The sequence below is a fragment of the Ornithodoros turicata genome, chromosome 1 (genome assembly GCF_037126465.1).
Source record: "Ornithodoros turicata isolate Travis chromosome 1, ASM3712646v1, whole genome shotgun sequence".
NCBI classification, from domain to species: Eukaryota; Metazoa; Arthropoda; class Arachnida; order Ixodida; family Argasidae; genus Ornithodoros; species Ornithodoros turicata.
In genome coordinates this window covers 175962563-175975593 of record NC_088201.1, presented here as the reverse complement: position 1 = coordinate 175975593, position 13031 = coordinate 175962563, and the positions used below count along the sequence as shown (strand labels likewise).

Sequence of the window (13031 nt, the reverse complement as noted above, 5' to 3'; positions counted from 1 at the left end):
TTATTGTGAAGGGGCTCGTTATTTTATTCCCCACATTCCCACCAGCAATGGAGTAGAGTATCGCCTGTGTCGATGAACCTCCCCACTCGCCAAATCCAAAAATAAAGTTGTTGTTGTTGTTACATTCGGCACCGAAGTGAAAGAGATGCAAAATGGCTAATTCTTAAAAGGAATACCTCATTAGTATTGTTAGGTAATACTGTGCACAATAAGCGCCAACTGCGGGTGGAGGTGGGGGTAGGGAGGCCAGGCGCCATCCGGGAAGTCTACCCGGCTGACGCTCAGGATGAGCGTTTCGAGGGGTATCCTAAGACGTAAGAATCACACATTTCATGCAAGTGATCATGCAAATCCTGTAAAGATTTGCTTCACAGCGTCACAACACGAAATACCCTGCAAGACCTCACCCAGACCACATCCTGCAAGACCTCTGTGTATGAAAGTTAGGAGGGGGTGGTGGGTTGTGCCCCGACCCTCTACGGCTATGTCTGGCCCGCTACGGCTCTCGGTCTCTTTTCTTCACACATGAATATTCAATGTCATCGCATTGCCATTGTATTTGTCATACGGGATAAGCACAATTGAAGACGTTTTTGTTGTTCCTGATGAAGGTTCAAGCTCAGCTGGAGTGTAGAAATGAGTATGGCAAGGGACTGCATCCCTTCCTCACCCTTCATCTACGCGTTTCACATATTTTATTCGTGTTGGCTGTCTGTCGCGTGCTTGGCGTCTCCGACTTCTGATACTTTATGGTCCAAAACAGTCATTCTAAGGTGACAGAAAATCATGAGGAACAGCGTACCTATTGAGATTAGCCAGGAGGCTCGTTATAGCAATCGGAGGGAATTCTCAAGAACACACTGTAAATGAATCCAGGGGTCACCTTATGAACACATCTAATTTCTTGCACAAGTGACTTATCCAGTGTGGCTCTTTCTCGATCACAATATTTTTCAACCATGTTTCACACTCCAAGAAAAGAAATAATAAGATTGGAAGCATTTACAGCTACGTTCAGTTCGTTCCCATTTTAGTCCCCTGGCTCGGAAACTTACTCCCCAAGAGTACAAATTGTCACTGAAGTTCGCAAATTGTCTCCTGGATGAAACAGTCAACGTAAATATACAGACGGGTAGAAATCCAGCCAACCTCAAAGGAAGTATGAAGGGTATTGCCTCAGGACGAGAGCCGCCGATATTTCGAAAAGAGACTGTTCTTCTGTGCAACGTCCCAATCACTGTTGAAAGGGTTAGGTATGACGTGTTAAAGGTTCATGCGAATTGCAGGTCAACAACCCGGGGGCAGAAAGCAAACTTCATTCACATAATCCCCTCCTCACTGTAACAAACCGGCCATCCACATCGGCCATAGGAGCCTGAACGGACACTTTCTCCCACCTCCCCTGAGCTGTTGACCCACAATTCCCCATGAACCTTTACCACGTCACACCTAACCCTTTTAAATACCATGCCAATGATGAGGACGGTGCCCAGATGAAGAACAGTCTGTGTTCGAAATATCGGCGGCTCTTGTCCTGAGGCAATTCCCTTTGTACGTAGATATGTGTTCTTAGAGAATTCTATGGAATAAGGCTATAACTTAGCTAACTTCTCAATTTTCAGACCCACACAGAGGCACAAATTGTTAGCAGTTTTTATTTTTTTGCCATATTAGGCGCTATGCATGTCTCAAGATTTTGTTTCGACACATCAGAGTTGGATGCTTACTTCAGGGTATTTTCATTCATGCACACTATTTATGTATTTTTGTGTGTTAAAAGAGAGCCCTGAAATGCAGTCCCCATCCTGTTACATTAATTTAGTCCTCAAATGGACAAACATCACTCTTTTTTTTCTTAGAATGTAGTCTCTACCTGTACCGACACCACCAGTACAACACGTCACATCCGAAATATTGATAGAAGGCACATCGCAGTAGGCACACAATGGAAAGGACCCTTCCTGAACTGAAAATCTTCCAGACCCTTAGAACACTTCGCTGGCTCGTTTTTATGTTTCCAGACGGGGATTATATTCTGCTCTGTCATTCAGCGATAGAATAACAGACGATCTGATGATACTATTCCATTTGTGAGGCAATCAAATCATCCTTACATTCTGAAGAGAAAATATTTCTTGGGGCTTTAAGTGTACTGCGAAACTACTACTACTGTTGTTGTTGTTGTCTGTTGTTGTTGTTGCTGTAGTAGTTGTCGTTATTATTATCCTCCGAATTTCTGTGGACATGTGGCGTCTTCGCAACCTGCCTCCCTCCCAACTTCGGCGCCTCATACGGATATGACTCGAATGCCGGGAGTCACGTTCGCGGCACAGGCCGCTCAACTACCGGTAGGCAACACTTCTTCACCAAGTCCTTCGAACGGTGTGACGTCTCCGATTGAAGTGTCCAACGTACGTGCTCCACAGCCCAGAGCTTTCTTCGGCACGACGATTTCCGAAGGCCAACGTGCCGTGGAACCGCGCCACGCCAACAAGGCACTATTCGTCACCGAACTCCTTCCTGCGACAACTGTAGATGACATCACCGCATTCGTCGCGAAGAAAACTGACTACTCGTCTTTCAAGTGAACAAAGTTAAAATCGCGTTTCGAAACCTACGCCTGGTTCCACATCTTAACTGATGACGCTGCTTTTGACCTCCTTCACGATCCTGCGGTGTGGCCTCCTGGCTGCCCCTAGTCAAGCAGTTCCGGGGTCGGCTCCATAGCAGCATGATCTATACGGTTACGACCAACATGCTCCGACGGATGGCAGTCAAGAATGAGTGGGCAACTCTCTACTAACCAAAACCTGCGTGGTTTGCGTACGAAGACTTGGCGCTCTTTCTCAGCTGTGTGTGAGTGCGAATACGACATATTTTTTTCTTTCTGGGAGCTGGCTAAATGTCCTGAACAGACGGAACAGCGTTTATTTTTCTGGTTGCTAAGTGTGTACCGTTCAGATCGCGTTGTTCCCGGGAAAGCTACTGCACGTGGCAGTGGATGCCTAGATGCAGTGTCCAACGAATTGAAACTCATACGTCGCTTCGACTTGGAGCAATACCCTGAGTCGGTATGAATCAAACTTCACCGCCTCAAGGACCGCAACTTATTGGTGGGTGTTCACTACTTCCCGTCATTGTTCAATCCATCAGAACTCACCCAGTATCTTCTGTCCCTAGATCCATTACTTGATAGCCACTGTTCCATCTTGATGTTAGGTGACTTCAATCTACCTTTATTCGAAGCTCAGCAAATATCCCCTGCCCTTGCTCCAACGTCTTACGGTTTAAACGGAGTAAACTGTATTCGTGACTTTGCCGTTTTCTTGTCATTCTCCCAAGTTAACACTGTCCCCAATCGTAGGGGACAATTCCTTGATCTTTGTTTCGTCCGCTCGGCCAATTTCACGTCTGTTAAGCCTGCTTCCCCGTTGACTCTGTCCGACAAATATCACCCCCTTTTTGCAGCGTCCATGCCTACTTCTCTCCGTAATCATAATGTACTCGTAGCATCCGATATTTTCCATCTTCCTCAAGATGATTACGTTGGTCTATATTATCATCTCGCAGCTGCTAATTTTGAGCCCGTATTCAATGCCACTGATGCTGACAGTGCTGCCGTTTTATTTACAGATATTGTTCATTCAGGTATAAGTTCATCTGTCCCCACTGGGACCATACATAACGTTCATAGATACCGTAGTTGGTTCAAGAAGGAGACCAGATCTTACCTAAAGAAGAAAAAATTCCACCACAGGCAATTCAAAAGCATCACTCCATAACACACTGCATGCTATTTGCTCACTACAGGACGCTCTTTAAGCAGGCACAGTCACGTGACTATTCTAATCGCATCAAATCCATCGAAATGGATCTCAAGGGTAATCCTAAACAATTTTGGAAACATGCGCGTATTTCTAAAAACTAAAACATTCTATATGCTTTAAACACGGGTGCACTTTCATCATATGCGCGGTCAGTAAGGCTCAGGTACCGGAGTTTATTCCGCATGCATTCCAGACAAACGGTCCAGGCAGGAATCGAGCTCAGCATGGTGTTAGCGTTTCCTGAGCAGCAGCAAATATGCCGTTCACCTCGCTCGCACCAACGATCCTTTTGCAGTTGTTCCTTAAGGGTGAATCACTGTCTTTTCGTGCCTGTGACCGCGTAACATTGGAGTTCACACTTGTTGTTTCCCAATTTATGTTGTCCCGCTACCTTTTTCTCCCCGTTCGTTAACCTCTAGATGCCTGAGCTGACATCACTCCGTTGATATATCGAGCTCGAAAACGCATGGTTATTCCAGGTTGCCCCTGTAGCTCTAAAGGGCTAAATGCGCCGGGAAGAGGCAAGCAGTAAGGGTGCCATCCGCGGATACGTCGTTTGAAGACGGACTACACGCTCACACACGTCCGCACAGGTTGACTTCTTTATTGCAACTATAACTAAACGCAGAGAGAGAGATGGAGACCACAGAAGGGAAGTAAACGGACACTCTCCGTGGGAACGATACGAGGATGGGAAGCCAAAGGAAGTTTATGTAATTGGATGCTCGCCCCCAAGTGATTCACAGATCGAACCCCAGACACTGAAAGCACATATGAAACGGTCTGTCTTGACGTTAGCGGAGAAGGCAGCACATACATATAAACACACGTTCGTTTCTCCAACACACTCCCCCGCAATGAGCACTAGCTCATTCTGTTATACAATCTCTAGCGGGAAGTGATGTTGGATGGCACGTTTAAGTGTTCCACCTCCGGGAAGTCGGACCTCACAGGATCATACACGTCCATCTCTGCCAGGGAACACTTTCACAACATGACACATCCTCCACATTTGTCTTGGAAGACGGTCCTCCTTTAGCAACACTAAATCGTTTACTTGCGGTGCCGTTGAGGTCGCAGTGCGCGCTCATGTGCGGTACGCAGTTCCAGGAGGTACTCGTGTACCCACCGCTTCCACAGGCGCCGCAGGAGAGCCTCTCGGTAACGCAGCATCTTCGATAGCTGCAGCTGGCCGGGCCCCGAGGTAACAGTAGCCTGGTCAGGCAGTCGGGTTATACGCTTACCGACTAGGAAGTGTGCCGGTGACAAGGGACCGGGTTCGTTGCTGTCCGAGTAGACGAAGGAGATGGGCCTAGAGTTCACCATGGCTTCTACCTCTGTGAGTAGCGTTGTTAGTTGGTCAAGCGTCAAGCTACTTTTGCCTAGTACCTTCCGGAGAGTCGTTTTGAACGGTGCGCACCATCCGTTCCCAGAATCCGCCCCACCACGCTGCTCTCTCAACGATAAATTTCCAAGTTATGTGCGTCCCAGAGAAATAGTCCTGTACTTCGCCGCCTCGCATTTCGGTCCAGAGCTGTTTAAGGTCTTTCGATGCGCGTTTGAAAGTGAGGGCATTATCTGTGTACACAGTGTGGCATATTCCTCTCCTGGAAATAAATCTACGGAAAGCCAATAGAAAAGTGGCTGCTGTCAGATCGGTTACCAATTCGAGGTGCACGGCTCTAGTTACGGCACACGTGAACAGAACTATGTATGCCTTGCTGCTTCCGGTCTCAGTTTTATAGAACAAAGGTCCGGCGAAGTCAATTCCAGATACAACAAATGGTTCTGCCTCTGTCACACGGTCGCGTGGTAGTGGTGCCATTGCCTCATCCGTTGGTTTGGATCGCCATTTCCGACAGGTCAAACATTGATGAATAGCTCGTTTGACTGCTTGCCTTCCTCTCAGTATCCAATAGGACTCACGGAGCTGCACTAAGGTGTCTCTAACACCTCCATGCAGAAGTCGCAAATGCTCTTGCATGATGAGTTTCGAAGTGAAGTCGTGATCCTTGGGAAGAATTATGGGATGCTTAACTGCTGTCTCTGCATCGCGCTGTTGCAGCCTTCCTCGCAAGCGCATTATTTGATCCTCGTCCACGTAGGGCGACAGGGTTCGTAGTGGAGACGTTTCGCCGACAGTGTTTTTGCCGGATGATAGTATCTCCAGTTCTCCTGGAAAGCTTTCCCTCTGCACCTGGCGGATCCATTGTCTCAGCGAACTTTGGATTTCGGCCGCATTGAGCGGGCCAGAGATCCTAGCATCTTTCTGTCGACAGTTGTGAATAAAACGCTTGATCCACGCGGTGATTCGAAGCACAGTCAGAAGAGAACTGTGGTTCTCAAGAGTGAGGAGTGGCGTGCTAACATCGACATCCGTCGCCATCATCGCTGTTGCGTTTTTTCTTTCCTCTCGCGATGTTGTTTCAGGAAGCTCCAAGGTGTCAACTTCGAATTTCGGCCAGAAGGCCTCTTCATTGTTGAGCCACTCAGGTCCCTTCCACCAGAAGTCATCTTTCATGAGCATGTCGGGCAGCACTCCTCTTGTCAGCAGATCAGCTGGATTAGATTCACCTGGACAGTGATGCCAGTCTGAAGGGTTGCATATACTTTGAATGTCGGTGACGCGGTTGGCAACAAAGGGTTTCCATCTACTAGCGCTTCCTTTTACCCAGTGAAGAACCACGGTCGAATCGGTCCAATACCGCACGGTGAGGCCCTCGTAGTTCAAAGTTGCTGTCACGTAGTTAGTAAGCCTAGCACCCACAAGAGCACCCAAAAGTTCAAGTCTTGGGAGTGAAACTCGCTTTAGTGGGGCTACCCTCGATTTAGCAGCCACGATAACGACATTTATGCTTCCATCTTCGTACACTGTGCGCAGATGCAGCACTGCACCGTACGCTTGCTGGCTCGCATCGCAGAAGCAATGAATACTTCGGGACACAACTGAGTCATCGTCTGTGATTGCCCTTGGCACAGTGATCTTTGGTAGAAATGGAATTCCCTTGCACCACTGTTGCCACTCTTTACCGATGTGTTCGGGTAGCTCGTCGTCCCATCCGATGCCCAATTCCCACGCTCGTTGACTCAGTATTTTTGCCTTGACTGTGTAGGGCGAGAGAATGCCGAGGGGGTCGTATATTCGTGCACTAACTTGAAGTAAACATCTCTTCGTGTCTCTTTTCTTTGTCAGGAACTGGTCCAATGAGTCCATTGGAGGTGACAAGACGTCATTTGTCGTGTTCCAAACAATGCCCAAGACCTTTTTCATCTGACTGTTGTCTTTGTTTTTAGTCCTGAACGATACCTGTAGCTCACTGTCGTTCGTCGCCCACTTTCTTAGATGCATGCCAGCAGCCGAAAGAACTTTATCTGCCTCATCGTGCAGAATTTCAGCCTCTTCTCTTGATGTGACGCTAGTCACAAGTCATCCACATAGAAGCCGTCCGTTAGTTTCCTGCAGGTTTCGGGGTACGTGCTAGACATTAAGTTGAAATGATAACGAAGTGTTGCTGCAAGAAGGAACGGGCTGGAGGCGGCACCAAAGGGCACCCTCGTCATTCTCCACACCTCAATCTCGGACAGTGGTCTTCCGCTCTCCGTCATGAAAGTGTACCACATGAATCTGAAAGCGTCTCTGTCGTTCGGATTAAGAGAAATTTGCAAGAATGCTTTCTCAATGTCGGCTGTAACGGCAACACTGTGCTTACGGAATCTTAGAATTGTCGCCAGGAGATCAGGATTCAGGTTTGGTCCAACTTCCAGGCAGTCATTCAACGAAGGGCAGTCCGAAGCACTGGACGAAGCGTCAAACACGATGCGCACTTTAGTACTTGCTTTGTCAGGTCTAAATACAGCCCGATGAGGCAGGTAGAAGACTGGTCCGTCGGCGTTTGCTTTGATATCAACTTTCTCGGCGTGTCCGTCATTCAAATATTGCCGAATAGTGGTGTCGTACTCCATCATGACGTGCTGGTTCTTCAAAAGCCTTTTCGTTAACGAGTTCAGTCTTTCCTCTGCAGTTCGCTTGTTTGTTGGCAAACAGGGATCAGTGGTTTTCCACGGTATGTGTACCTCGTACCTTCCGTCTTCATTTTGCTTTATCTTTGCTTCGAACTCTCGCACGATAGTGTCCTTTACCTTGTCGCAAACCGTATCCTTTGTTTGTATACCCATATGCTCTAGTTCCCAAAATCGTCTCAGTTCGTTCGATATGTCTGCCTCGTTTTGGTCAACTACCGTTCTCATGACGCAGACATTAGTGCAAGTTGTTACTGTACTTGTTGGTACCGGTCCTTGAAAAGTCCAACCAAAGATTGTATTGATAGCCACCAATGATTCGCTCAAATACTTTGTCTCTCCGGTGACGACCCTCCAATAGCAGTCTGCTCCGATGAGGATTCCGATTCCATGGTCGCAGTCGATGTTAGTCATCGGAACGTCACCTACGCAGAGACCGTCCCGTTCCATTTTGGCTATGAGGTCGTTGTTCGGCACTCGCATGACATCAGTGCAAATTTCTGGCATCTCGAGCGCCTCGACTGCGATTTCGTTACGGTCAAACTGGCTACGCAACCATACTTGCACCCTGCGGCATCTTCTCTGGATAGTTGATGTAGAGCCAAAGGTGTGGACTGTTAACTCTTCTTCTCCTAAGGTTTGGCATTTAAGCATCTCCGACAATGACTTCTTAATAAATGTGCGTTGGCTGCCTCCATCCATCAGAATGCGTGTGAGCCTTCGATCTCTTTCACTTTCTGCATATGCACGAAAAGTCTGAAGGAGCACTGTGCTGTTTGCAGCGTACGTCGGGCTGGAATCTCTCAACGTGGCAACTACCGTTGGCTTCATTATCTGAGTTTCAGTAGCTGTTGTGGCGACTTCGGATCCGGCGCCACGTTTCCATGTTGGGTCGCACATCACTGTCAAGTGTTTCCCATTACAAAATGCGCAGCACAGTCGGGACCCACTTCTGCATTCCCGTGCCCGATGATATTGTTTGCCACATCGAAAACATCGTCTCTCTGCTTTGAGCTTCTCCTTCTTTTGTTCCAAAGAAAGAGGAGCCGCGCAGCTCTGCAGGGAATGATCAGTAGACTCACAAAATACGCATTTTGTTTGTTCTGCACCAACCGTTAAGGCAACTCCTGATGGGAGATTGTTGTGTTGGCGACTTCGGGTACCGTCTCCAAGTTGTTTCGTTATGTGAGGCTTGCTACGAATCGGTCCTTCAGAAGTTCAATGGCGGTCGAGTAGTTTTCTTCGGAAAGCGAAAGTCCTTTGATAACTGTCATTGCCTTTCCTGTCAAGTAGCTTTTCAGATATTTGAACTTGTCCACCTTGGAGAGCGATTCGTTTGAGTGGATGGTAGAGTCGAACTGGTCCCAAAAGCTTTCCCAGTTTCTGAGATCCCCGTCGAATTTTGAGATTTCCAGTTTCGGAAGTTTCACATTTGTGGAATTTTGACTTCTCAAATTACTGGAGCTCCTTGCGTCAGTGGGGGGACTATCTAGGGCATGCTTGGCTATCGACCTTGTGGTGCAAATTTTGTCTTCATAAGCCTGCGATCCAGTCAGTTCCTCGTCATAGGCCTCGTCGGTCGTTAATTCTTCGATTGAGACGTTTAGCTGTTCTAAGGCACTCTCTTTAACAGTGAGGAGGTCGAGTTTCTGTTGCAGCTCACCTTTAACATTCGTTGTGCTTGGCTGCTGAGTAAGTTGCACGATGTCTTCCGTTATCTTTGTCACTGCTGCACGGATGGTGGAACGTTTTCGTTTGAGTCGGTCCATCGTCGATTACTCCACGGTGGTACCTTGTCAATAAAGGGCCTTCTTTCCCGGGTTTCGGCACCAGAAAAATGTAGCTCTAAAGGGCTAAATGCGCCGGGAAGAGGCAAGCAGTAAGGGTGCCATCCGCGGATATGTCGTTTGAAGACGGACTACACGCTCACACACGTCCGCACAGGTTGACTTCTTTATTGCAACTATAACTAAACACAGAGAGAGAGATGGAGACCACAGAAGGGAAGTAAACGGACACTCTCTGTGGGAACGATACGAGGATGGGAAGCCAAAGGAAGTTTATGTAATTCGATGCTCGCCCCCAAGTGATTCACAGATCGAACCCCAGACACTGAAAGCACATATGAAACGGTCTGTCTTTACGTTAGCGGAGAAGGCAGCACATACATATAAACACACGTTCGTTTCTCCAACAGCCCCGAAAATTCATTCACAGTTCGAATTTTCGAGGTGTTCATAAAACAAAGAATATACATAGGGAAAAAAGATATACATAGATATACATAGGGAAACTTTGGTTCCACGAGGTGCTGTTCATAAACTGAGCGAATTCATAATTCGACGGTTTATAAAAGAAATGTTGACTGTACATATTTATGTACTGATTGTATCCTGATTATTTATTTTATTAGTGTAGGTTTTTATTTAGTGCCAATTTATATTCGCTCTTAATTTAATTTTAGTTTCTTAGTTTAGTTTAATTTCCACAAAGTGACAGGAATTCAGGATGCTGCTGCGTAGCGGCATGATCAATAGGCTTTTATATATCTTGTCACAAGGAGGAGTAAAAAACAGCCTGACTAATCTGCGACGGGGAGCTTGTTGGTCAATGTCACGGCAGATTAATTCCTGTTGGCGACTCTTTTGTTCCATTTATGTAGAGTGGAGATTGTGTACTCAGAGTGGACCGCTCCAAGCAGTTACAAACCAAAGCAATTTACAAATGAGTGTGTTGCTCCACATTGCCGAAGAACAACTTCCTGGTTATCAGAGAATGGGAATTTTTCTTTTCGACACCTGGAGCATGTTTATTTAGGGCATCTTCAAGCGTAACTATCGTCTTTAAGCGGGAACTGCATACGACGTTTTCTTGACGCAGATACGCCGAGCTTTGAGGTCGTGACGTCACTCCCGATGGAGAAACGTCGGGCCCACCCGCAAACGGCGTTTTCTCGGCGCAGCTTAGGAGCCGGCGCAAAGTTTGTACTCGAAGGCCATGGCGGCATTTCTCGTCATGAGTAAGAGCTGTTATAGGCTGGCATAAGATACGCGACAGATATTACTTGAAAAACGTGCAGTATAACTTTGTATAAATACAATATCTGGCGACCAAAGGCAATAACCAAGGCGCGCCGATCATCAACGTGGAAATATCTTGCTTGTACTTCCGCTTCCGTCCGCTGTTCTCCTGCGTCTCCCAGTATGAACCAAAGGCGAAAATTGCTGCTGCTATTAAAAAAGAAAAAAAGAAAAACTACTTCTTCTCTAAAAGTGACAGCTGTTGCGGTAGAAGGATTGAAGAAGACCGTGGAGACCACTATACTGGGTGCAGCGATATCTAGGTCAGAGGGAAACGGCAATCGAACAATGGCTAGCAAGTGGGATGGTATGCATTTTGTCGCTCCCGTGTCCGCATTAATTTTCATTTCCAGCCAATTCTGCCTGGTCAACTTCATTCTGTCTTCCACTTACCCGTACCTCACGACCACACCGTCTATGCCCACACAGCTGAGCGGCTGTGGAGACGGTTGGATCCGGCCAAGCATGCGATTGGTCAAGACCGACACGTCGCTTCCAGCGCTTGCAGCTCCGATCTGTTCACCTCAGATCCCTACCTTCCCCTGTTTTGTTGTCATTGCTTTTTGTCGTGCTATGAAAAATAAAACCACATGTCCTAGGTCCTATATAGGCATTGTCCTGGCTCTGCCATGTCACTGCAGTGTGTCTCCTTCTAAGGTGAAAAAAATTTGTGAACTGTTTCTGTTTAGTAAGCACATATTTCTTGTGCAGAGTGCATTAGAATGTCATTCTGTTAGTTCAGTTTCTGATATATTCCCATGTCGTGACTGTGCCATACATCTTGATACATTTTTTGAAACTATCTTCAGCAGTATGCTTTTCACGTCAAGTGCCAAAGTTGGTCAAGGGCAGCATATTTTAACTTGCATTTGGTATTATTTTACATATTTCATTGCAGAAGCACTCCTTCTCTAGATATGAGCTACTTTGCCTGGTCCCTTTCTGCGCATAAACAGAATGTTTGCATGAGTGTCATATATTGTCAAATTCCCAGCAAGTCTCATCTTGAGCTGCTTTCCTTTATCTTTATCACTTGTGCCTCCGTGACCGTATTTTCTGTTTCTCTTGCTCGATTTTACACTATTTGCCACAGAAACATTGTCGGAACAAGCAAATTCGCGGTGCATTCAGACGTTTCAGAGCGGTTTCTTCGCCACGGCATCGTTGCTTTTTAAATAAATTGTTTCTCTCCACTCTATTTATATCATTTTTCTTCTTCTTTTTTCTTTTTTATGGACACACCTTGCCGCCAACTCACAGCTTGGTCTGGACACGAGATAGTTGCTCCCCAAATAGTGTGGTGACACCCTGGAGGGTGCTGATTAATGGGGGGTCCCAATTAGCTCTAATTGCTAATTAAATCGTGTTTAGACGAACTTGTGAGTTGGCGGCAGTCTGTGTCCAGTCCATACTACTTCTGACCTCCATCCACATCCGTTGGGTATAAACACCACGAGTAGTCATTTGGGTCACTTTGTGTTTGCGCGTTCATACCTGCACCAACAATAACACAATTAGTATAAAATGCATTTGCAAGCTCATTTCCAGAGGGCAATTTCTCATCAATAACAATGCGCTCAGTATCGTCCCCATGTGGTGCTTCAGCCGTAATGGTCTTTAAATACTTCCGTACAAGCTCCGAGCTTTTTCAATAAGGATCGTCAAACAGGTTACAGTAGTTGGCCAATTGTGCCTTCCTTAGTTCGGCATTTACGTGATTTCGGAACTTTTTAAATTCACTTAGCTTCATAAAATATATTGTTTTCTAAAGTATTCCCCAACGCGTATTACTTTGTAATCATCATTAGTACAAAATGAATAACCGATGTTCTTTTCGCACGCTTTTTCGTTCAGATGTTCTTAAGAGGAAGCACTTTCCGTAAATAGGTTTTACATCAGCGAGGAAACTAGAATGTGCATCATTTACATCCTTATGGTAATACAGGGGTTGCCAGTTCACTGCAGAAAAATTTGGCATTTGCGTGGTGATGTTGAGGTGTACAGAGCAATCATGATTGGCAAATGACACAACAACAAATCACATTGTCGTCACCAAGATTCGTAGTAGACAAACCTAACAAGTTGCCAGCAGATGCTGTAATTC

At 46.5% G+C, this 13031-nt stretch overlaps 3 protein-coding genes across 3 annotated transcripts; all 3 read right to left on the bottom strand.

Moving 5' to 3' along the window:
- Positions 1-4880: 4880 nt before the first annotated feature.
- Positions 4881-7176, bottom strand: LOC135390670 (uncharacterized). The gene is made up of 2 exons (XM_064620482.1): positions 5754-7176; positions 4881-5164 (listed from the first exon to the last, which is right to left on the bottom strand). Exons 1-2 carry the CDS (start codon positions 7174-7176, stop codon positions 4881-4883), a joined length of 1707 nt encoding a protein of 568 aa, XP_064476552.1.
- A 71-nt stretch (positions 7177-7247) lies between these two features.
- Positions 7248-8747, bottom strand: LOC135390662 (uncharacterized). Its single transcript, XM_064620469.1, has one exon. It carries the CDS (start codon positions 8745-8747, stop codon positions 7248-7250), a length of 1500 nt encoding a protein of 499 aa, XP_064476539.1.
- A 281-nt stretch (positions 8748-9028) lies between these two features.
- Positions 9029-9616, bottom strand: LOC135390654 (uncharacterized). Its single transcript, XM_064620456.1, has one exon. It carries the CDS (start codon positions 9614-9616, stop codon positions 9029-9031), a length of 588 nt encoding a protein of 195 aa, XP_064476526.1.
- Between the last annotated feature and the right edge of the window lie 3415 nt (positions 9617-13031).